The sequence below is a fragment of the Lathamus discolor genome, chromosome 20 (genome assembly GCF_037157495.1).
Source record: "Lathamus discolor isolate bLatDis1 chromosome 20, bLatDis1.hap1, whole genome shotgun sequence".
Classification (NCBI taxonomy): Eukaryota; Metazoa; Chordata; class Aves; order Psittaciformes; family Psittacidae; genus Lathamus; species Lathamus discolor.
Genome location: NC_088903.1, coordinates 5,542,532 through 5,567,490, shown reverse-complemented (window position 1 = coordinate 5,567,490; position 24,959 = coordinate 5,542,532). Strand labels below are relative to the sequence as shown.

Here is a 24,959-nt window from a genome sequence, read left to right as displayed (position 1 = left end):
AGTGAGCTATTCACGCAGAGCGGACACCCAAGAGCTCCGCCGCGCTGCCAGAATGTGATCCACCGGTGGGCGGGGCAGAACGCGCATGCTCAGCGAGTGGCGGGCGCGGGTGCCTGCGCGGACGCGGGGCTGACGGGCGGCAGGGGGCGCGCGCACCAGCCGGCGGTTGGGGGGGGGGGGGGGGGGGGGGTTAGCCTTGAGCATGCGCAGTGGTCACGAGCCGCGCGCTGTGGGAGGTGGTGCGGCGCGCGTGCGCTCGCGGGAAGGTGGGGGGGGGAATCGGCCTCCGTCCTGCTGCTTCGTCAGCGCCGCGCATGCGCAAGAGGCTGCTGCGGGGACCTGCGGAATAATGAGCCGTTGAGTGTGCTGTGGGGGGCAACGGGCCGGGGAAGACATGCTGCCAAATAGTGATCCGCGGCCGCTGGTGTGCTCGTAGCGGGGTTGGCCGCGGAGTGAGGCGGGGCGGGGGGGAGAGCTCGCGGCCGCCATCCCCACCCAGCGCACCTGCCCGCGCCTCGGCCTGCGAGCAGCGCCTCCGCCGCAGGAGACACCCGCTGGGCCCGAGGTAGGAGCTGCGGCGACCGGCGGGAGCTGGGGCGGGGATCGGCCCCTCTGAGGGGGGGGCGAGGGAGCAGGGCCTGAGGGGAAGGAGGAGGAGGAGGGGGAAAGGGCAGGGAAAAGTTGGGAGCGGGCCTGGTTCGGGGCTTCCCGGCGGCCCCTAGGCAGGGGCAGAGGTGGCGGCAGGAACTGAGTGTGGAGACACGAGAGGGAGAAAGGAAATGAGGGGCGGAAGAGCTGAGGTGAGCAACAGCCCAGCCGAGGAAGGGTGACAGGTTGCGGCTGTGCCGCTGAGGGCTGCGGGGCGCCTTCCGGCAGCACGGGGGAACTCGGGGTTCGGCTTAATTGGATCTCGGGGTGCCTGGGATCAGGACTGGGAGTCCTTAGCTGTGCCTCAGGCCTGCGGTGGTGTTTAAAGGAAATGGTGCATCATCCTGCAGCGTGGAGAGGCAAAAGAATCCCCTTTCGCAGTTGGATGTGCCACTGGTGCGGTTTGATGGAATGCTAATACTTGCTAAAAGCATTATCTTGGTTAGGGATAGATGGTATTATAAAGGTACAGTATCATTCCCGTGGTATTTGTGAGGCTGCCTGTGAAACTTGGCTTTTTGTGACCAGAGTTTTAGAGAGGAGGAAACCACAGGATGTAACGTTATTTGTTGTCCTTTTCCTCCAGCTCAGCAGTGTTTAAACGTGTTTGCGTCTGTGGTGGTAGAGCAGCATCGTGGCATAATGAAAGGGAATACTAGTTTTGTGATTGCCTGTAGAGTTCTGAGTGGTTATGTTTGGGTTGTTTTAATGTGAAACCCTATGGAGTTGTGTAAAAGAATTGCACTTTTATTTATGCTGTATACAACAGAACTTTCTGGTTATTACCCCCCCCCCCAAATTAGTTCAGTTAACATGTAACTGGCTCGCTTCTTTTCCAGTGACGTTTTCTACCCAGATGCCAAGAGTGCTTTGGTTGCCTTGTGTCACTTGTTTTGTTGTGACCTGAAGAAAAAAACAATACTTGTTTTCCTCATGGTAGTTTGCGGTGGATGGGTATGGAGCCCACATGAGAGCAGGAGTGCTTTGCTGTCAGCCTGTCACTCGCAGTAGAGGACAGTAATACCCACCAGAAGATTGTAGTAACTACTGTCAAATCTGATACCTGGATTCACTTGAGTATGGTTACCACTGTTGTAAAACTAATCGTGTTTCCTCCCCAAAAACTCGAGGATTTACGCACAGATATGCATCACGGAGGGTGTTGCAATGGGGTTTGGTGTGGCACATGGTGAGCAGTATTCTCACTTACTGCACACAGCACAGTGGAGTGCTTAAAAACTACTTCCTGTGTAATGGATCTTCCTATTAGCTGATGTTTTAACATGGAGAAGGTACCAGCACTGGCGATAGTATTGGCTTGGTTAAGGGTGATAAATGGTCAAAACAATTCCTCTCACCAGTCTGCTCTGTTTCCACTGAACCCGAGCAGGGTAGGGGGATGTTTAGGGTTAATCTCTGAACCGAGGCAGACCCAGTATTAGGTCTGCACTGTGAACCCAAGTTTGTTGCCCTGCGTGATTTTTCTAGACACCAGTCCAGTTTACAACAAGAGGGACTTACCAGCTTTATTCTTGGCACACTCTTGTGTTCAGCATTTAGCTCGTGGGGCTTGCCATTGCACTGTGAACTTGAAATCATCTGCTTCATTTCTTCCTGGGCATCATTTCTGCAAAATTGGGCATAAAAGCTGGGACAGATACCTGTGTTTTGTACGCTCTGGCGCTGTTGCTGTGTTAGGGATTGCATTCATAGTTCCATGCTTGGAAATACCCACTGTAATTTGGGAAAATTCCTTCTCTCCTCCCCAGCTTTGGCTCGATTTTCTGCACGATTGGAGTCTTATGTAAGATCTTGCTGTATTCCTCCAGCCTCTGACTGCTGGTGTTTCCTACTCAGCACAGAGAGGAAATACGACGACAATGTGTTGCTGCTTGATTCTCAGTTGATAAGCTGCTGCTGCATTCTGCCTTGTACTTTGTTCTTGGGAGCCCTCTTAAATAAAGCATGTGTCCCAAGCTCTAGAATCACATGAGGGTACAGGAAACTAGTCTGAGATCAAAGTATTGATACCCTTGAGGAAGCAGAGAAGCTGTTGTTTCTCAGAAGCTATATTAATGTATCAGAACTTCTTTTCTTGGTCTCATGGCCCTTTACTAAACTCTGTAGAAGCATTTTGGAAGGAAGGAGTTGAGTAATTCTGGAAGTCTCTTCCTCTTTGCTGACGATCATAGCTGAGAAGTCAAGAAAATACATAGCCCACATGAAATGTAATTTGTGGGGGTTTTGGTTGGGTTTTCTTCTCCACAGTTTTAGGACTAAAAGGATGCAGAACCACTGATTGTGTAGCAAATGCCTGGAAAAGACTTGGGAGTTCCTTTTTATCGTGTGAGTAAATTCTTTGGCTGCAGGCAGGAGTTGCACCATTGTGTTCCCTGACCTTACAGCTCCACAGATTTCTTTAAGCATGTGTAGAGTTTATAATGTCAGGACCATGGGAGGGGTTAAACACTCCAACACTGAATTCATAACTGGAATAAGATACTGTTTTAGCCATTGATACAGTAGAAGGCAGTAGGATACTGGTGAATTCAGATGCACTAGAGGAGTGTTAACCATTTCCATATTGAGATCTCAGTTCAGCTTTTCTTAGCCTGTGTTGTAGGTCTTATTCCATAGGTTATGTCGTATGAGTGTGGACTTGAAAAATGGCTTGCTCTAGCAATGCAGCATGTACGTTGTGCATTTTAAATGGGGGCTGATGTAATGCTTGGGCTGTGAATCATACACAGGAGTGTTAATGCTTTTAAAAATTGATCCAACTTCTGATGACAGAAATAATTGCCTGGCAAAAAAAAGATGTATATGCACACCTTGAAGAGACTCACCTACAGCAAGAGTCAGAATATTGGGTTTAACTATGCTGTTTTAAAACTATTTTAAATATCAAGGCATCTCGCAAGTACAGTGATACTGCTTCTGAAAACATGCTGGAAGATTTAACTCTGAACACTTAAATTTTGTCCGTATTCAGAACCATTTCATGTCACATCTTCTGTAAACTCATAGGCTGTAGGTGGACAGAAGGATACTTAAATTGCTGCCTGATAGTTTAGGGTTCTCTTTGTTAGGAGTTAACATTGAGTTCATAGCAGTACCATTGGAACACGTGTGATCCCAGACATGCCAGTGGCATCTACGCAGCATCAATCTGCTATGTGATGTTTAAAAATGGAAACTGCCTTCTGATAGCAAACACAACTTAAAGAATTGCATGTTTTTGAACTATGAATATGCAGGAATGGCCTTTGTAGAGGTTCACAAAATGATTTGTGGGATTTAAACAGCGATGTGTAGTTGTTCAGGTTGGTTTTATTTCCTCCTTTCCATTAAGCCTAAGTCCTCATCTTTCCCAGTAAACAGCTATCTCCCAAATGAGTCTAACATGTGAATATCTCTGTTTGGGCTGCTACAAGAGCTGATAATAAGCAAAATTGCATGGGCAGAGAAGATGGTCTGGAAAAATTTAACTGATCTTGGAGCCAGACAAGGAGTTTGCTGTCAGGACTTAATCGGCTAGAGAAGTCTTTTCACTTTAGAACATGTATATTTCGAAGTGTGGCTTTAGTTACTCTTCTGCCCACATTCTTTGCTCGTCACTGCAGAAATTTATTCATAAATCAGATCATAATTGTATGTAGCAACTTTTCTCAAGTAGCACTCACGTACTAGGAGCAGACTTCTCAAGATTATTAAGTTTTATTTCTTCTGCTTGGATTTGGAACCTACTGAGGCCTCAGTTATTTTCTCTTCAAAAGAAATCCTTTTTCATTTCAATTTTTCATTTCAAATCGTGGATTTGCCTTTGTGTCTGAAAGAGAAGCTCAGCTGACAGCCCTGGGTTTAGAGCCGTGCTCATAGCAGTGAGACTGGAGTGCAGGTGGAGCCACACAGACCAAGTCCTCTGGAGCTGCTGGATAGCAATGCAGAGAGGCTGCCTGGCTGCCTCCCAAGCACTGCTGCATAAGAGGCTAGAACAGACACTGACTACAAAGTTGTCGGTTAACATGGCTAGAACCATGCCTACAACTGTGTGGACTGTTACAGAATGTTGCCTATTCCCTTCTCCTTCCCCAAGATTCCATTAGCTTATGGTGAAGACATGATACAGCATCTCCTTGGCTGCATGGAAGTCAGGCTCTTGGGTATCCTGCCCTCATAAAGCTGCCTTTGTCATTTCAAAATCCTGTTAAATGGCACCACTATATCGGTGCCTTCGTTTCCTTCAGCTGCTTTTTTTGTGTAGCAGTGTGCAGCCTCAACAAGTTGTGCTTGAAAACCACATGTATCAGTTTGCTGAATATCTTAGAAACGCTTGTGGGCACTAAATGAAATTCGGAGAACAGTTACTTGACTCCTGCGTTTGAGAGAGACAAATTGCTTAAGATTTCCTGTTAGATTGTGGGGGGTTTGTGCTCATTTGTTGCCCAAAGAGAAGAGCAGTGTGTCAGTGGAGGTACTGGAGTCTAGAACTTCTTAAGATTGCCCATCAGATGTTGTGTTCTGCCTCATTGTCCTCTGCTCTCTAGAAAGTGAAATGGCTGTTGTTTAAATTCGATATAATACAATAATAACAGGGAGTACAAGGACAGGCATTATAGTAGATTATATTCAGCTATATCCTGGGAATGTGCTGCGCTATCCTTGCTTTAGGTTGGTGTCAACCTTAACCAAACCTGCATGTGTGGTAAAAGTCCCGGTATTAGAAAGAGTTATAACTTCTGTGATTGTGAGTTGGCTCTTGGCTAGCAGATAATCAATATTTCTCCTTAGATAATATTGCCCAGTAGCTTACTGAGCTTTACTATTGGTGGGGAAAATAGGAGGAAGAATTGTTCAAGTGGTTTTATAAGAACAGAAGGGGGAAGAAGAAAACAAAAGCAACAAGAACTGGCCACATGTAATCTCTAAATGGATTATTTGAAAGCCTAATTCCCAGAAGGATAATGGCAGAAAGTGTGTTTCCGCTCAAGCTGGGCTTGATAATCTCTTAGCAATATTAAGGCAAGATGGCACCTGGACTATGTGATGAGAGGAGGACTACCAGGTGTTTGAATTAGTGGAAAGTTGATCTAAATAAAGGCCAACAGAGGGAATTATAGTCTTGGTGGTTTTCTGGAGGTCAGCTCTGCGGTCTGCTGTTCCAGGTCCTTGGGAGGTTCTTTGGGGAAGAACAGTGTTCGTGGTGTTACCTTTCCATTTGGAAGACTTCCATGCCATGCAAGTGCACATGGTTTACTTGTCTCAAGAAATCTGCTAAAATGGCAACTGAGCTCCTTGACAAGTGACAGTTAACAGTTTCCCCTACAAGCAGGAGCTGGAGCTGTAGAATACTTCTTACGGTTTGCCTGTGAGGGAGAATCTGAAATGAGAGAGTTCACGGGCAATAACAAAACCCTTCCCTTCAAAACTAAGCTCAGGTTTCTTACTGAAGACTGAAGTCTGCTTGGGCTCATTGTTTCTGTACTGTGTTCAGGTAACGTTTTTCCTTGTGAGAGGAAAGAAACAAGCAGGAATGGATTGGCAGGGATGAAGAGCAAAGAGGTAAAAAGGAGCATTTGGAGAGAAAGAAATGGGAGCTTGCTTGCCTTTGAACATGCTTCTGACCCGAGTTATCATATTAGGAGGAAGATTAACTTTTGAGGAGAAAGAGTCCTGAGATTTAAGCTTTAAGCATCTCAGGATGTACCTCAAGAGGATTAAATACAGAAGTAGAAAGAGTTAAAGAAGAGGCAAAGCAAACATGTGGTGACCAAAACACAAACAGTGTCTCTAAAACTACAAATCCAGTTTGCTTTTAAGAATGTGATTGCTTTTTATATTTACTGGTGTGGGTGTAATTCCAGATACTTTGGGTTATTTCTAGGTAGGGTTGGATGTGATTTAAGGGGGTGCAGGTTTCTACATGTGTTCAAACACCGGCATGAAGCAGTGTTAGAAGACCAAAAATCCAACTGAAGGAGTGAAGGGCACAAATTCTCAGTGGAGGTTTTGTTTATAAAAGCAGAAAGTTATTTAGAGGAATTTTGGCTGCTGCTTCCCACCAGCTTCCTCTCTCTTTCCTTGGGTTAGTTTTAGCTTTTGCTATTTTATCTGGTGATATCTGGGGAGGAGGATGTGCTACAGCTAAAAACTGGTGTTCCTTTTCTTCCACAATCTATGTCAGACGTGCAGTTCTCCTCACAGCGCTGATGTTCTGCTGACTCTTGTCCCAGCCCTTCAGAGTTTGTACAAATTATTATTTTTGGAAGTGACCAAACCTATTTTTAATATATTTTTTCCCCCTTGTTTTATAATGGGAAAATTGGCTTAGGAGGAAAAACAAATCAAAAGCATTCCAAGAATGGAAAATCATGGAATGGTTTAGGTTGGAAAGAGCCTTAAGGTTGGAAAGAGCCTTAAGGTTGGAAAGGGCCTTAAGGGCCTTCAGCTCCAACCCCTGCCACGGGCAGGGACACCTTCCACTAGAGCAGCTTGCTCCAAGCCCCTGTGTCCAGCCTGGCCTTGAACACTGCCAGAGATGGGGCAGCCACAGCTTCTCTGCAACCTGAACTTCCCCTGTTTCAGTTTGAACCCATCACCCCTTATCCTATTGCTCCAGTCCCTGATGAAGAGCCCCTCTCCAGCATCCTTGTAGCCGGAAGCTGCTCTGAGATCTCCACACAGCTTCTCTTATCCAGGCTGAGCAGCCCCAGTGTTCTCAGCTGGAGCTGCTCCAGCCCCTGCTCATCCTCGTGGCCTCCTCTGGACTGGCTCCAACAGCTCCATGTCCTTTTTATGTAGAGGACACCAGAACTGCACAGAGTGCTCCATTTGAAGGAGGAACAGGACATGGCAGGTTCGAAAACACACTTGTAAGGATATATTTCAGTGACCTTTTACTTCCCGTGTTCCTGTGCTTGCTGAGCAAAGCAAGAGACAAGTTTTTCCTTACTGCTAACTTTTGCAAAGGACACTGCTGGATATTACCTGTTTATTCCCACTATGATTTACTACAGCGGTAAAAGTACCAGTGATGGCATTTGATGGTCAATTGCCATATTGAGCTGGGGGTACACTGGCGTTTAACATCTCTTTTTAACCGTATTTAACTGCCTCACAAAGCATCTGTAGGAAGCTCTGACACACCAGACTAAGTGTCTTTTCCAAAGAACAGAAAAATCTTTCAAATCTCCAACCTTTGGGCCATTTGAAAATCATAACTGGCATGCAGCAATTTTATTAGCAGGCTGTCATAACTTTTATTGCCACCTGCCTAGCCAAGCCATCTGGGAGGAAAGGATATGAGAGATAAAAGTGGCAGTTACTCAGAGGACATTATATAGTCCAATGTATCTCAAGCTCATACAGTCGCCCTGCCTTTTACACCACAGAAGCTTTCTAGAGCTTCTTTGCATCTGTAAGATGATATAACTTAAAATCCTGTTGGATACAGAAAGTAGCTGTTAAAGTTTCAATTCGGCCATCACAGGATTAAGTGTTTCCTTCCCCAGCAGCCTTCTGGAGAGCAGCTCCTTGGGAGACTGGCGAGACACAGGAATCTGGGATTAACTTCTGCCCTCCGCCCAGGAAACCCTTCAACTTCTCAGGGTGTTCCAGCAGGCTTGATGAATGTGCCATTGTAACGTACAAAGTTGGTGTTGTCTCCTCTTTGCCTCCTTATTAATCCTTCATTTTCATGCCATAAAGGGGAAGTGTTATCACTGAATTTCCCAATTTGTCTTCAAGAAGGCCCCACTGGAGTCTTTCAACTGCGTAATTACACAGAAGTGTTAAACCACTTCTCTAATCTGTGTGTGGAGACATTTAATTGCTTCAGTTTACTTGGAAGTAGAAGTTCTTCCTCTAGAAGAAGGCTTAGTGCTGATAAATACCTTATGTGGGGCTTGGTTCTGGGCAAGAGCAGCCTTGTGACCTCACAGGCACTGGGAGGATGCTGCTTGGGTACCGATTCTCCACACAGGCCTCAGCAGAGCTTTGTGGTGTCTTGAAGTGGCGGACTGTGCCCAACACCCATGTTGGGAAGAAGACCAACTAGGTGGTTGTGGCTTGAGGTTTAATTATCTGTGTCCAGCTCTGGGGAGCAGCACAAGAGGGATGCAGAGCTGCTGGAGGGAGGCCAGAGGAGGCCACGGAGCTGCTGCGAGGGCTGGAGCAGCTCTGCTCTGGAGCCAGACTGAGAGAGCTGGGCTGGGTCAGCCTGGAGAAGAGAAGGGTCCTGAAGGGGAGACCTGAGAGCAGCTCCAGTGCCTAAAGGGGCTGCAGGGAACCTGGAGAGGGGCTTTGGGCAAGGGCCTGTAGGGACAGGCCAGGGGGAGTGGCTTGAACCTGCCAGAGGGGAGATTGAGATGAAGTATTATTAAAATTTGAAATGACTGAAACGAACTACAATTGTAGCAACAAACAAAGCCTGATTTCACTTTATTCATAGTTCTTTCTTCCGGTCAAGCCCTTTAGGCTTAGCACCTTGTTGCTCAGGTTGATGTCAGTGAGGAGTGAGCTTAGGAAACTTCATCCTCTCCCTGGCTACTTGTTCTCTCATGAGCGTGTATCCCACGTGTTTGTGCCTGTGCTGTAAAACATCACTGGAACAATATAGATTAAAAATAGCTGTGAACAGAACAATGGGACAGCCTGGGGGGAGTTGAGCAGTGCTGCTGTGAACCCCTAGAGGAAGAAAGAAGCTTGGGTCTCTACAGCTCCTCCTGCCCCTGGGCAAAGCCAGCAGTAAGGCAGCATTCCCCCAGCCCTGGAGAGAAGGAAGTGGGTTTTGCTGCTTGTGCTGGAATTCCAGGTTTTATCTGTCCCGGAAAGACGCTGGAGACACTTCACTGTGTCTGGAGACAATAAAGCAGTGATGGTCTTGGAGACAAAACTGAATGTTGCCAGTAGAAGGGCAGTTAGCTGAGTATTCAAAAGTGTCTGCCAAGTTCAGCTTAATTTGAATGACAGAGAGTGGAGGAATTGGGGTAATTTTAAGTTTCAGGTAATAAAACCTGCAGCAAATGCCTGAAGTGCAGATTGATGGCCCTGTCTTTTCATCCCTTTCATTCCACTTGCAGAGCACAATCTGCAAATATAAGAAGTTTGGGAAGCAGTTTGATGAGAAAGCTCTCAGTTACCATCAGTGCTGGGCCTCTGCAGGTCACATGTTACCCAAATCAGTGTTTGCCCCTGAGCTTTGCTCCAGGAAATACATTTCCATGGAGTTAACTTGCATCTCTGCAGGGTGCTCCACTTCTTTCTTAGCTCCTGATAGCCAGTATCTCTTCTTCAGTATTGACATGAGCTCACTTGTGCTCTTTCAAAGGAAATGAAACCTAATAAACGCCCACTTCTGGTTTGTACAGTTAGCTAATGCGTGTGTGCTGGTATTGCCAGGTGCTTTGGGAGGGTGCACAGAACTCAAACGCAGTCATAGACTGGTGTGAGCCTTGCTTGGGAGAGGTCTGGTCTGTATCCAGAAGTAGAGAAATAATTCCCAACACATTCCCTAGCAGGCAGGTTTCAGGAGAAGATTTAAGCTATAAGAAATCATTCTGTTGATGTGGAGTCACTGAACCTAGGGCTTCGTTTTGCTATTGAGCTTGGGTTGCATGTTGCTACCTGTGGCTCTTTCAGATTAAGAACTTCAGTTGTCAGATCTGATCTCTGATAGTCTGAGTCTCTCAGAATGAAAACAGGGGGTAAGTAGAGAATCGGAATTGTGGCCTCAGAGTAAAGGAGTAAATTCCGAGTCAAGTGGGAGTCTTGGACTCCTTAAAGCAAGATGATGTGCTGGGCTTATTCCTGTAAGGAGCTGCACATTGAAGGAATGAGTGGAGGTGGTATATCCCCTTTCCAGAAAACATATGGCAACGCTTCGAAATGTTTAAATGTAACAACACATTTTGAAGGGGGGATGGAGGAAGCAGGATGATGGCTTTAATGTGTGTCCCATGGGATTTACCAGCACTCCTGAAGGTTGGTCTGGGCTTTTCTTTATTCTTAATGGTTTTCCTTTTCCCTCTTGCTGGGATGGACAGGGTGAAGCTCAGTTCTGAATTTCTTCTGCTGAGTGGTGAAATCCTGTTGAATCTTCAAACTGGCGATGTCAAGAGTGCCGAGTCCTCCCCCTCCGGCAGAAATGTCGAGTGGACCTGTAGCAGAAAGCTGGTGCTACACTCAGGTAAGTCCCCACTCTGCTGAGATGCTCTTGACACAACACGGTTAGAACCTTGTGGTTAAGAAGTGAATCAAAACAAGTTTCGAGTCTGGAGTTCAGAGCCTGGCAGTGTTCAAGGCCAGCTTGAATGGGGCTTGGTGCAGCCTGGTCTAGCTGAAGATGCTCATTGCAGGGGGATTGGACTAGGTAAGCTTTGAAGGTCCCTTCCAACCGAGGTTATTCTATGATTCCATGATTCTCCAAGGCAACAGACTGTTACCCTCTGCACTTGGCAAGGAGAACTTTGGAGGAGGCATTCGGAGAGGTTGGAGTGGTCCAGCTGCCTCTGTGGCTTGTGCTTGGGGGTTATTTGTCATGTAAATGACTCAGTAAAACTTGCAGGTTTTATGTTTTTTGCCCTTAAGATAGATGGGGTGAATAAGCATGACCCTAAACCACCTCTTCTCCTCTGTTTTCAGATCAAGGTAGTGAAGTTTTCCTACATGTGGACCATAAACAACTTTAGCTTCTGCCGAGAAGAAATGGGTGAGGTCATCAAAAGCTCAACCTTTTCATCCGGAGCCAATGATAAACTCAAATGGTAAGGAATAGAGCAGAGAGGTTCACCCCCTTGTACAACTGTGTGAAAGAAGTGTGTGTTTGGGGTTCTAGAACAGAGAAAAATCTATAAAATATATCTATAAACACAGAAGAAAATATTTGTAGTGCACAGATGGGCTCTTCCTTGACTGTACAGCGTGTGCACAGAGAAGCTGCTGTTGCTTCAGCATTGTGTTTGGGCACACAAAACAACTGCTATTTGCAGTGTTTGCTAATGGAAACCATCAACACTAATGGAAACCCATAGCTGGAAGGGAGATCACATCCTGCCTTGAAGCTGAGAGGTGCTATGGAGGATTAGTAATGTCTTAATCTGGGGGTTTTCTTGGACTGAGCTTTACGAGGCAATGCGAGTCCACAGCCAGTGTGTTCAAGCTCTGTTTCAGCCTCCCGCTTTCGGTCCCTAATACCCCATGTTGTTAAAAAGGTAATTTTTGCCTGCACTCCAAATCCTGCAATAGACGACTGTTGCTACTGTATAACCTTCCTCTTCATGGCAGCTTCTTGGGGATTTGGAGACTTAACATAGAGGTGATGGAAGTAACAATGTTCTGTAACTCCTTCTGCCCTGGAGTTTCTGCTTCTTAAAGCTGACATTCTTTTTGCCCTTTCCCTTTCCTTTAAAACTTACATTCCTTGACTTCTCCTTCAATAATTCCCAGTAACTCAGAGTAGACTTTTTTCAGAATGTGCATCTACTGTGGGTCATGGCTGACCTGGGAGAACCCTCACCCTAACCCCTAACTCTAACCCTAACCTTATTTTATCCCTTGCTGATATTAAGTGTGTTAACATTTATCTTTAAACCTCCTTAGGACAGATTGCAGCAAATCAGACACTAAAATAATAGTGTGTCTGTGATACAGTTTGTGTTCCCTTCCTTTGGGTGGCAGCCCTGTGCTTTCTTTGGGCTGCTCTTTGCTATTACATTACTTTACCTTTACAACCTTTGCAGGGCAGAGCTCAGTCAATGTCTAGATCTTTCTGCTTTTTTGTCATTATGTCTTTGAGCTGTTAGTCATTTGGCCTAGATCTTGCTTTTGGTAAGATTCTGTGGCAAGTTTCAGGTCATGGAAGTGCTTATGAGTTAAGCTTCTTCCTGCACTTACTGTATTTTCTTCACACAGGAGTAGTTTCCTCTTTCTTGCCCTAGTATTATGATGTTTGAGAAACCACCAGCCTTCCAGAACCCCATTTCTCCTTTCAATTGCTTCCTGTGGAATTTTTACCAAGCATTTCCCTGGATTTGTTGCGCTTCCTCAAATCCGTTGCCTCCATTCGACCATTTCTTTCACTTTCCTTTTATGAAAATTGACATCCAGGGCTCTTTTCAGTAATTTAAACCATTTAAACACCTTCCTCTTTTCCCTCTGTGTTTCGTTGCTTTGCTTATAGTTCCTGCCTATATATTATTGTCTGTCTTGGAGATGTAGCATGAGTCTGAGTGCAACATGCAGTTCCATTCTATTTACCCATCTATTATCTCAGTGTGGGTGTTAAACAGAACTGATTTGCTGTGCATTTGATGGTGAAAACTCTACAGTGCCCTTTCTTTGATGGCTGGGAATGACCTGCCGGACCTGGCCCTGGCATCTGACTCAGATCCCTGCTTTTACAGGTGTTTACGTGTGAACCCCAAAGGCTTGGATGAAGAAAGTAAAGATTATCTATCCCTCTATCTGCTGCTGGTGAGCTGTCCAAAAAGTGAAGTTCGAGCCAAGTTCAAATTCTCCATCCTGAATGCTAAAGGAGAAGAGACAAAAGCAATGGGTGGGTAAAAACTCATGTCTTGTCTGCTGGGGTCAGGTTGGTGTTAGCTGTTTGATGAGGCGAGGCTCAGCTGGTGTCTGAAGCACCATCTCTCTTTCAGAGAGCCAGCGAGCATATCGATTTGTACAAGGCAAGGACTGGGGATTCAAGAAATTCATTAGAAGAGACTTTCTTTTGGATGAGGCCAATGGACTTCTTCCAGATGACAAACTCACTCTCTTCTGTGAGGTAAGTCTTCCTGTGCCACTGAAAGAGCAGCACTTCCATTAGCTGGAGGTAGATGTGACCTGTTCTTTTCATCCTTGCTTTTACAGAGTCAGAGGTGTCAGGAGAAATCCTGCCTGGTTTTATGGCACTTAGGTTTTATTTGGGTATGTGTGTGGCAGTGTGTGTGCTTCCGGTGGCTGCTTCTGGGTCTGATTCATGGCGATTCACTCCCATGCATTTGTGTGTTACTTTAGATTTGTCTTTTACCTGGGATGATGATAGGAATGAAGCGTGTTTGATTATCATTTCACTTGTGGTTTAGTGTTGTCATCCATCTGTTTCTACTGTTTAAGTTGAAACTCACTTGGGATAATAACCAGCACTAGCTCTGTGATGGCAACTGGCCTGCCTATTACTTGCCTGCTGAATAAAGAAATTCTTCCCCTCAGTGTGCCTATAGAGCCAACAACAAGAAAAACAGAAGAAAAAGGAATTTTATAGGAACCACTACTTTCTCTTCATTGTGTCTGTATTTTTCTCTCAACTGCTTACAGAATGATGATTTCAATAGTACTAATTTCAGACAAAGATGCAGTTATTTCTGCAGCTAGATGTTTGAAGTTTTAAATGAGCAAATTGAAACTCTCCAGGGTCTTCAGAGCTTCTGCTGCTGCCTTCACTTCTATTGTCTTTTTAACTGCAGAATACCTCCTGTAGCTGTGATTTTTGCCAGAAGACAGGTAGAACGTGTTGTTCTCTCTTTGGATCTCTTGCAGTGTTGTTTTTTATGGGAGTCTTTTCTTTTGCTGTGTATTCTGCCAGGAGTGAAGGAAATGCTTCAGAGCTGTTCAACAGTTGGGGTTATTTGGAGGTTTTTCTACCTTGGGTTTGTTGTTTGGGTTTTATTTTCACTTTTGCTTGGCCACCATAGGCATTCACGTATTTAAGTTCTAGAGGATCAGTAGCAAAAACAGTTACTGTCATGGAGAGAGCCCTTCTTTTAACACTCGATCCTGCCCCTTTCCTCTGCTCTCGTGAGACCCCACTTACAGCACTGTGTGCAGTTCTGGTGTCCTCAACGTAAGAAGGACATGGGAGCTGTTGGAGCAAGTCCGGAGGAAGCCACGAGGATGCTTAGGGGCTGGAGCAGCTCCTGTATGGAGCCAGGCTGAGAACGCTGGGGCTGTTCAGCCTGGAGAAGAGAAGCTGTGTGGAGACCTCAGGGCAGCTTCCAGTGTCTGAAGGGGGCTACAAGGATGCTGGAGAGGAACTCATCCTCAGGGACTGTAGCGATAGAACAAGGGGTGATGGGTTCAAACTGAAACAGGGGAAGTTCAGGTTAGATCTAAGGCAGAAGCTCTTCCCTGTGAGGGAGCTGAGGCGCTGGCACAGGGTGCCCAGAGAAGCTGTGGCTGTCCCATTCCTGGCAGTGTTCAAGGCCAGGCTGGACACAGGGGCTTGGAGCAAGCTGCTCTAGTGGAAGGTGTCCTTGCAGGGGTTGGAAATGGATGAGCTTTAAGGTCCTTTCTAACCCAAACTTTTCTATGATTCTATGAATATGGGAGGAGGACAGTGTCTTGGCTCCCACCTCTGTAGGTCTGACAAATGCTCTTTCCTCCATGATGAAAGAACCAGAAAACTCCCGATTGTGGAGTGAAACTCCAAAATGAATGTCTGAGAAGGGAATTTGCAAGGTTCAGTGCAGCTAAACCTGAGCTCCACCAGTAGTCTTGGCAACTGGTACTAATTCAAGTCACTTCACTCTTTACTGAACTACTCTTTTGAAAAGCTTCAGCTCGGTGATTTTGTTTGTTCTGGATGAAGAGAGAACTTGCTGCTGCCTTCACTTGGCCTTGACGCCTTCTGTTTTCTCTTTCAGTTCGTTCTCCACTCGAGCATGTAAGAAATCTGAAGTTTAGTGATATCAGAGGGAAGGTTTTGCTGTCTGGAAACAGTTTGGCAACAGCTTTCACCAGCTTCCTTTTGGGGTTTTATTCCCCCCACTCTTTCTTTCTATTTTTTACTTCTCCTTCCTGAGCCTACAAGTCTCCTTGCATGTAAACCAATGTGCCATATGCTCTCCTAATGCTTCCCTGCTGGCCACAGGTGCCAAGTGATGCTCCTCACATCTGTACTTTCAGCAAGCGTGTTTTGCATGTAGAAACTCTCCAAGGAGTTAATACTTGATGTTTGTTAGGTGGGGATGTGTCGGGAGTGTTCTGGAGACCAGAAGGTTGTTTCTGCTGCACCTTCTCATTGCATTATTAAAGGAAAAAGTTCTTTTCCTCTCTGCTCATGTCTGGTGCTGAGCACAGATGACGTCTTGCTGCAGATGCCATTAGGGCAGAGAATGATGTGTCTTGTCAAGTGTTTCACATCTGACCTCACTTAGTTGGCAGCTGGGGGATTTCTCAACTGCTGATATGCAGGTGGGGTTGGCTGTTCATATCCCAACTGCATCACTCTTTGCTCTTTCAATTCTCTTCTAACATCATAGGCAGATATCCTGGTAAAGCTCCACAAAGAATGGTGTTCCCAAACTGCCAGTAATAGCTCTCTTCTGAGCTCAGTAGCATTGCTGCCCTTGCTGAGATGTTGAAAACACCTTGAGCAAAACCTTCCCTGTTTTTACCCCTAAGGCTGATCACCACTTGGAATCTCTCAGCTCCTTATGTAAGAGGCCATGTAATAGATTTTCATGCGAGTAATTGACTTTCTGTCATCTATGGAGAGGTTTATTTGTTGATTTGAGACACAGGTAGCAAGTGGGGTTTTGGCTGGTCTGTAGTCAGTACTGGATTCTAGCAAGGGATCTACAGCTTGGAATTCCTTTGAATGAATCTGATCAGTTTTCAGCCATCAAGGCCATGTTGCTGGTCTGGATGGCACAGGGGAGGACCAGAATCCATGCCAAATCCATGCCAAATCCATGCCAAATCCATGAAGAAGAATATTAGTTTCCTTGTATTTGGCAGGGGGTTGGAGCTGGGTGATCTTTAAGGTCCCTTCCAACCGAAACCCGACTGGGATTCTGTGATTCAGCTGTGGCTGACCATTAGCGTCCTTTGGCAAACAGCATCTGATACGTGTTTGGGTTTGGGTTTTTAACTGTGCCTGCCCTCAGAAGCCCACTGGAGGTTTGTCAGGAGTTGGGGTCTGTGCTGTCAGCAGGCTTCTTTCCTCCAGAAATACTTCTGTTATCTCACTTCATCATTTCCTCTTTTACATAACTGTGAAGCTTCCTTTGCTGACCCTTGTTCTTCTTTGGCCATTGGTTATTAATAGAAGTGAAATTTAACTTGGACTTAACAGCAAATCCAGGGAAGAGTCTCACATAGCTTCCCTGTCAGTCACCTTCTTCCTTTCCTCTTTGTTAGAGCAGGGTAGTGTCAGTCACTCTGATCTCTCCTAACTGGAGTCTGCTGTAAGTTATGATTTACCCTGTGTTTAACCATAATGGTTTAGTGCTGAACTGGCTTTTAACGCTTCCCTTTGTGAAGGTTCCTCATCAGCCAGCACGGATGGTCCCTGCCTAACCCTGTGTGCTTTAGAGCAGGCAATAAGGAATCTGCCTTCCCCAAACTTCCAGATTACTTGACACAAAACTGCTTTTCTTTAGCTTACTGTTTCTTCTAAAGTGTATTTGATAATGTGATGGAAGGAATTTAGAGCCAGAAGCAGTAAGAGGGGTCAGACACTGCCCTGCATACATGTGTGGATGCAGTGCTTGGTTATAGAAGCTCCGTGTATGCTTCATTTTCATTTGTCCTGCTGTCTGTATTGCATTATTGATTGGGGAGGGTTTAAGAGTGTTGATGGAAGGAAAAAACTAGGTCAGGTGTCACGTCTGTAAAGGCAGAAAAAATAAGGTTTCACTTCCATGGGATACCATCTAATAAAGTAAGGATGAAATTGCATAGACGTGCTGGCAGTTTTCACCTGCCCTGGAAACAAAAGCTTCCTGTAGGGAGAATAGTTGTTACAGCGTGTGTTTGAGGTTTGGGGTTGTTTGATCTCCTTTCCCCTCCAGGTGAGCGTGGTGCAGGACTCTGTCAACATCTCCGGCCAGAACACCATGAACATGGTGAAGGTGCCCGAGTGCCGCTTGGCAGACGAGCTGGGAGGACTCTGGGAGAACTCGCGCTTCACTGACTGCTGCCTGTGCGTGGCAGGCCAGGAGTTCCAGGCTCACAAAGCCATACTGGCAGGTTGGTATTGAACTGAATGGGTCTTTGTGGACTAGGAGACAACGACCTGATGGCAAATGGTTGTTTCTGAGTTGCTTCACCTTTTAAGGAGGCTTCTGCAGCTCTTTTAACTGCAGAGCTGTAGTAAAAGACAGTTGTGAACTGCTACAGGTGGAGAAGAAATATGCACTCCGTTTTTATTTGCCTGTCCCCTTCTATGGGGAGAACAGGAAGAGGATTCTGTTGGTGCTGTAGCGTACTGTAATGTATTCCTAAAGCATTTGTAAGGAGCAGTTAGCACGTTTCCAGAGGAAACTCCAGATATGTTCCTTACCACCCATGTACCCTTCAGCCTTTGTTGAAAGGACTTCCATACCCAGTTTGAAGCTACATCAGCCACATTACTGGATGTCAAACCCTGAACTTCTGTACCACCTGTATCTAACTGGGGTTTCTGTTCCTCACCTCTAGCACGTTCCCCGGTCTTCAGCGCCATGTTTGAACATGAGATGGAAGAGAGTAAAAAGGTGAGTTGACGGAAGGAGAACTTCTTTGCCTAGGTGAATAGCTCTGTAGTCAGCTGTTAGCATTGCTGGTCACATCTGACTTAGGTAGGGTTTGTGACTGTTGTCACCTTTTAACTGGTTTTCTCACATTAGATGCAGGTCTCTGCTTCAGCTGTCCTCAAGGGAGGAAGAAAGAGATCAGGAGGTGGTTGTTGCCTTTGTAACTCACGGGGAAAGAGTCTGGGGTGGGATAGGGAGAAGGAGAGAATGTGAAATACAACTTAAAGAGTTTTTCTTACTCCATCCACGTGATCTCCTTCTCTTTCAATTAGTACACATTCTAAATTGTTGGGCATTTCTGAATGCTGAAAGAGCTTGGGTGGAAGGAAACCTTTTGCTTCTTGTCAGGATCTTAATAAGCTTCCTTTTCCTGCTACAGAATCGCGTTGAAATCAATGATGTGGAGCCTGAAGTTTTTAAGGAAATGATGTGCTTTATTTACACGGGGAAGGCACCAAATCTGGACAAAATGGCTGATGACTTGCTGGCAGCTGCTGACAAGGTATGGTTGGAACTTAGGGGTGTTCAGAGTACCAGGAATGACACGTGCCTTGCTTTACAGAGTGCTCCTTGGTTGTTGCTTATAGGTGAACCTGGATGTAGTATAAGATAGGATATATATATACGATACTTATAGCTGTATAGATACATATCTTAACATATAACAATCAGGAATTTCTGTCTCTGTTGCTCATTTTTAAGCATTTTCTTGACATTTCAGATGTGTCTGTATTCAGCATGATCTAGCATAAAAGCTGGGGAGGAGAAGAAAATGACACTGTGAGCCTGGTGGTACCTTTTTAGGGTGATTTTTACCAAATCTCCAACGTAGTGTTCTGTTTTGGTAAACAGGGCATGCTTCTCCTTCTGCTCTGCGTGGTAGCTGCACCTTCAAGACATGCTCTAAAGCGATGGATAGCCAAGAGTGGGAAGGTGGTGTTTGTTTTCTTCTTGCAGTGGCAGTCCCTGCTGTTAATGGCGAGAAGGGGTGCACTGGAGGAAACTCTGCTGCCTAACCCAGCTGTGGTCTTGCAGGGTCCTTGCCAGGGAGGTGTTGGGGATGGTCTGACTGGAAGGCTGCTGGTAGTCCCCATGTAGCAGTGCTGTGGCCTTGCCAGCCAGGCAGCTGCTGCCTCCTTCCCTTTGCAGCCCCAAGGACAGAAGAGCGCTCAGCTGGCCAGTGAGCTGTCTTAACCACTGGAAATTCCTAATATATAACCAAAACTGTATTTCCTTTTTCTTTTTTTTTTTCTCTTAAAAGTGAACTTAGTGCTGGTGAAAGATGCCAGTTTGACAGCACTGGAGACTAAAGTCCTGACTTTATCCATGGAACAGGTTCAGCACGGGTAGCAGCAGTGCAAGATTCTCCACACTGCCCTGCCAATGTGCCTCAACTCTGACCTGGAGGGACCACCTCTAGGGGTGAGACCGTAGTTCAGTCTCCATGCTTCTTCAGTCCTTGGATTCTCTTGTGGGTGCCAGTTAGGGTGGTGGATTCTAAGATGTGGATGCATGTAACCTTGTTCCACGCAACCACCACATGGCCATCAAATTCCCTGTCACTGCGGACCTGGGCTTCATCAACAATGCTGATTTGAGAGGTGAAATGCTCCATATGCCATGATTAAGCTACTGCAACTAGATTAAAACTGGGAAATAGTGCAAGGAGATTCTCTGCTTGATTATAATCATTGCCACATATTTTAGTCAATATTTAAAGAGTATTGGTTGAGAGCTCACATCTTTAACTGAGAAAAGTGGAAGTCAGAAGCAGTACGTTAAGGACAGAGTAGGCTTTTAACTTTCAGTTCCTTGGCTTTTAATGTAGGGTGTTGTTTTTTTCCCCTTTTAAACTCATTGGGTGTCTTTTAAAAGCAGAAATAAGCCCTCTTTGACGAAAGCACATAAACCATCTCTTACTTGCTCAAGAGACTGAAACAGCTTCTTCTGAGTTCCTCCTGTCTCTTTGGGAAAAGATGTAATTAGACCAAACCCAAGACAAGGCACATCTCCTCAGCCCAGGAGATACTATTTCAGCCTCTTGGGTAAGCACACTATTAGGTAGGGTGTTCTTTTAAAGTGTAATTAAGAAAGGAGGGAGTTTGGGTACCTGAGAGACCAGAATGGCAACTTCTGCCCAACTGTGTAATTAGAAGCTGAGCTATTTGTAGTGAAAATCGACATAAAAGTTGTATATGCGTGGAGGAGAATATTCAGTTGACAAAAGGAATGCTTTTACCTTTGTTTGCTGCTGGTTTGAGCTACTGACAGACAATAATAGAAACTCATGGCTTGCCCCTCATTGAAACTGGTTTAGTTATTGAAACAGATGAAGCAAGGAAATTTGATTTGCCTTCTGGGATATTCAGGGGGGGATAAAACTGTCCTGGTTATGAGTGCCATGCCTCAGTTGAAGCACTTGTTATCATGGAGTCCTAAGTGGAAAAACTGTTTCTGTCATCTAAATTTAGGCATCTAAATTTAATCCAGATGGGATGAAAATCTCAATCAGAATATAAAATCAGTGTCTAGTAATAGCCCTCATCAGAGGGCAGTGCTCCCAGCATCAGGCAAATGAGCTTGGTGCCTGCTCTCTGGTCAGATTGACAGAGCAGTCCTTACAAATCCAGGATCTCTTCCAAATGTGGCCTCGCATCCTGAAGAATGTCACCCCAGAGTTGTCCAGAGCAGCCTCATAAACGCTATGAAGGATGCTTTCAAATGCAGTTCTGTCACATAAATAAATCTGAAAGATTATGATATAGAAATGTCACTCAATTTGAAATCATAACCCGAAGTTTTAACTGTGCTTAATCTGTAGGACAATTTCTGTAGTGCTAATGTCATAACTCATCTAAGAACTGCATTAGAATTGACTACTCTCTAGTGCCTGTGAAATGTAATCATGGGATCCAGACTATTCAGAATTACTCGGAAATACTCATTTCTTTCATCCAGAGAGCTGCAAACCCCAGAATCAGCTCACACATGCCAAGAGTGTCACAAGTATCATGCAGTTCCCAGCTATGATATTCCACAAGACTGAGGTTTGGGGCTGGGGTTTGAGTTCTTGACAACAAGTGGCTTAGCAGCTTTCTAAGTGCTGCCCTTTTGGAAGGCTGCCCAAGACCACTGCGTCACTTTTGAAACCCTTGGCATGTTCTAATCGTGACTGAAGTGCTGCAGCGAGTAGAGTGTGGAATTTATTAGGCAGCACTCTTCTTCTGAGCATATCCTTTGCATTTCCCAAAGCACTGACATGGCCCAACCCTGTGGATCTGAAAAATCTCGAGGCAAGTGCACAATTGGAGGGTAAAAACTCTTAGATAGGGAATGTGAAGTGAGAACAGAGCTTTTGCCAAGGCATTACAGACAGGCTGTGATGTTTTGCTTCCAGCTGGACAGCTACAAGAAATCAGGGGCGTTTGTTTAACACTGTAGTATTAAACTAGTAGCATGTGCTTGAGCAAGGCTGATCTTAATGTGCAGGTCATTAATGGCAAAGAAATTGAGTGAAAACTGCCTAAACATCCCTGGAACATCTATGGAGTATTGACTGTCAGATAGGTCTTCCCATTAGCACTGTCATGCAGTAGTAGGGAGTAAAGATTTGCCTTTAGCGTTCTGTGCCTTGTAGTAACTGAGATAGTAAGTATTACAGGTGACCTGAAACTCTCATTTCAAAGCATGAACACAGCACCACTAAGTGTGTAACACAAGGAGGCCGGGCTGAGTTATGGTGGGTATGTTTCCTCTCCATTGCTTTCCTCAGGGTGGGCACATCATGATTCTGCTGTTTATCTCTTTTTTTTTTTTGCTGTCACTATTTCTTTGAGTATGGTTCAGGTTTATATAGCAAAGCACTTTGCTCTGCTCAGCATAATAGAGTAGTTTGGAACTGGAGGGTGAAGGAGCACGAGTAAAGCTTCACATCAGGCCTGATTAAGAGTGTTCTCCTTTGTAACTCTACCTTGGCTTGTATTTTGCAGTATGCTCTAGAACGTCTGAAGGTGATGTGCGAGGACGCCCTGTGCAGTAACCTGTCTGTGGAAAACGCAGCTGAGATCCTCATTCTAGCTGACCTACATAGTGCTGATCAACTGAAAACTCAAGCTGTGGACTTCATTAACTAGTGAGTTTACTTGTGGTCCAGGATGCAATAAATCTAGAGGAAAGTGTTTATTAGCAATAGGGGTCACAACCTGGGGACTGTCACATGCAGGGGAGATTCTCCTCCATTATTTCTCTTTGATAGTTCCCCATTGTGGTCCTGCATTTATCTGGCATCTCAGAAGTGGCATTGCCCTAAAGGCAAATTAGTCTTGTCCTGCTGGGACTGTTCAGAGTGTGCAGCAGGACTGTTTCTGTGAGCTATTATGGATCTCTTCATAAGATCACAAGCAGTTTTAGGTAGTAGAATATCAGGTAGTTCCTGATGTTGAGGAACTACTTGCAACTCATAATAGAAAGACCCTTTTCAGTAGGTGTAAAATAGCTACCAACTACTTTGATGTCTGGGAACGTTTTTAATCTCATTTGTCAGTTCATGCAGCTTTTCTCAGTGCTTTAAAATACTCCTGAGCTGAGTTGTTGGGGTGGATGAGCATTGTGTTCCTGCTGTCCTCCACCTGGGATCACGTATGTTTGAGCTTTTCATCCTTCAGCTGAAGGCCTTTCCAGCACAGAGCTGTGCCAGCAGAGCCAAAGCTTACAGTCTTCCACAAAAGCTATCTAACATACACACAGAGTGACTCTAAACCAGTGCCCTAAAAATGGGAGGTTTCTCAGGCAGGTGGAAAGGATCTATTTAGTGAATCCTTCTTATCCCCAGTTGCTAACTTGGGTTTCTTCTCTCTTCTTCCTAGTCATGCTTCTGACGTCATGGAGACCTCAGGCTGGAAGTCTATGGTAGTGTCACATCCCCATTTGGTGGCTGAGGCATATCGCTCTCTGGCCTCTGCACAGTGTCCCTTTCTGGGACCCCCACGTAAGCGACTGAAGCAATCCTAAAGTCATCTTTGTCACACCACCCCATGTTTTTCTGGAAGCAGCATCATCCGTTGCTGCTGTAACCTTGACCACCAGGTAGACAGCGAAATCTGTGGAGCTTTTACTCTGTTGTTGGGGGGAAGAGACTGCTTCGTGACACCCAGACTTTTTAAAACAGCACCAAGTAACTTGGGGAGAGGGGGGAGGGTGGGCCTGGGGCTCTGGGGCTGTTCAACCTAACGAATCCCTGTCGCTGCATCGTCTGTGTGTTCCCTTCGACTTGGCTGAGTCAATTAAGTCCAGGGTTCGGTTTAGGCACCAACCCAAGTCGGAATAACCCAGCAGAGGTCCTGGGCAAAACAACGTCTCTGCGTCTGGCAGCACAGAACAAATCGTCAGATGCCTGGAGCAAGAGGACATTTTAGCTTTGGAGAGCATTGGAGGGTTAAAAAGAATTCCCAGGGGGGTTCTGGAAAGGAAAGACCTGATGGGAGCTCCAGTAGTATTTATATCAAAACAAAAGAGAATTTAAGTCCTTCCAGCTGAGCTAAAACCGGGACATTTGTGTAACTCCTTATTGCCATTCAGCACCAAGAAGATCAGTTTCTCTGTTAGTAGCACTTGTATGTTAACTGCAAAAACAAAACCCAAGAACCCCCCCCTCCCTTTATAAAATGACAGGTTGAAGTGCAAGGGGACAGTGAAGGGCTGTGTGTTCTGGAGGGGTGAGAGCCTGAAGGCAGCCTTTGAGCAAGGCTTGGTTGGAAAGGACTCTAGAAACTCCTGGCTGCGGAGCGTGCTGTCTGACGAGAACAACGGTTCCTGGTTTTAGATATTGTGGGAAATGTTTTTGGCATTTTTCCCTGCTTTATTTCCCCCCTCCCCTCCACCTTTTTTTTTTTCTACAAAAAAGGAGAAAAAAGGAGAAAAAAAAAAAAGACGAATTTTATTGTTGATGAACGCTGCGTCAAGAGTCCCTGTCCTGAGTTGCTACATGATTCTTAACAACTGTTTGTACCTGACTTGCTGACTGTATCGGAGCCAGTCCTGTTCCTTTCTATTAGTCACTCTTCTTACAGGGAAGAACTTTCAAAATAGCTGGTAACTTTTTTTGTTTTATTTTTTTTTCTTTTGGAAAATATAAATAATGACTATTTTGTACTGTGTGGTACCTGTGGTCTCTTCATTGCTGGGGGTGGCTCGCTTCTAAAACTGCCCACTCGAAATCCAGCTCTCGAAACGTTCCCTTTCAGTCTGCTGCCATGGACCGATAGTGCCACGCTGCTGCTGGAACTCAGGTAGGATTCAGGAAGGAATGTTGCACACTGGAGCAAGTCCAGAGGAGGCCATGAGGATGAGCAGGGGCTGGAACAGCTCCCTTACAAAGACAGGCTGAGAACATTGGGGCTGTCGAACCTGGAGAAGAGAAGCTGCGTGGAGACCTCAGAGCAGCTTCCAGTGTCTTCCAGACCTCTGCAGCTTCCAAGTGTGCTGCAGAGGGACTCTTCATCAGGGACTGTAGTGATAGGACAAGGGGTGATGGGTTCAAACTGAAACAGGAGAAGTTCAGGTTGGAGATAAGGCAGAAGCTCTTCCCTGTGAGGGTGCTGAGGCGCTGGCACAGGATGCCCAGAGAAGCTGTGGCTGCCTCTTCCCTGGCAGTGTTCAAGGCCAGGTTGGACAGAGCCTTGGGTGACATGGTCTGGTGTGAAGTGTCCCTGCCTATGGCAGGGGTTGGAACTTGACGGTCTTAAGGTTCTTTCCAGCCCTGACTCTTCCGTGACCTGTGGTCCTTCATTCTGCCTGATG

The 24,959-nt window shown here is 45.7% G+C and overlaps 1 protein-coding gene and 1 long non-coding RNA gene across 5 annotated transcripts; one reads left to right on the top strand and one right to left on the bottom strand.

Annotated features, from left to right (window-relative positions):
- The first annotated feature begins 369 nt into the window (after positions 1-369).
- SPOP (speckle type BTB/POZ protein) lies at positions 370-24,311 on the top strand. Of its 4 annotated transcripts, none has more exons than XM_065699000.1 (10): positions 370-565; positions 10,692-10,834; positions 11,290-11,411; positions 13,050-13,201; positions 13,302-13,429; positions 17,439-17,616; positions 18,067-18,122; positions 18,541-18,663; positions 22,151-22,293; positions 23,027-24,311. In XM_065699000.1, the coding sequence occupies exons 2-10, from the start codon at positions 10,757-10,759 to the stop codon at positions 23,169-23,171; spliced, it is 1,125 nt and encodes a 374-aa protein (XP_065555072.1). In that variant the 5' UTR covers positions 370-565; positions 10,692-10,756; the 3' UTR covers positions 23,172-24,311. The 4 variants fall into 4 exon arrangements, with proteins under 4 accessions (XP_065555072.1, XP_065555073.1, XP_065555076.1 ...); XM_065699001.1 differs by lacking the exon at positions 370-565 and adding an exon at positions 708-800; XM_065699004.1 differs by lacking the exon at positions 370-565 and adding an exon at positions 1,021-1,044.
- LOC136024148 (uncharacterized) lies at positions 1,441-2,526 on the bottom strand. Its single transcript, XR_010616760.1, has 3 exons — positions 2,384-2,526; positions 2,170-2,275; positions 1,441-1,551 (listed from the first exon to the last, which is right to left on the bottom strand). It is a non-coding gene; the product is annotated as an uncharacterized LOC136024148 (long non-coding RNA).
- Positions 24,312-24,959: the final 648 nt, after the last annotated feature.

Excerpts from the sequence above, each read along its gene's own strand:
- SPOP (XM_065699000.1), top strand. The coding sequence starts at position 10,757 with ATGTCAAGAGTGCCGAGTCCTCCCCCTCCGGCAGAAATGTCGAGTGGA. Across the intron at positions 13,202-13,301 it reads AGAAGAGACAAAAGCAATGG|AGAGCCAGCGAGCATATCGA; the intron begins GTGGGTAAAAAC and ends TCTCTCTTTCAG. Across the intron at positions 18,123-18,540 it reads AGATGGAAGAGAGTAAAAAG|AATCGCGTTGAAATCAATGA; the intron begins GTGAGTTGACGG and ends TTCCTGCTACAG.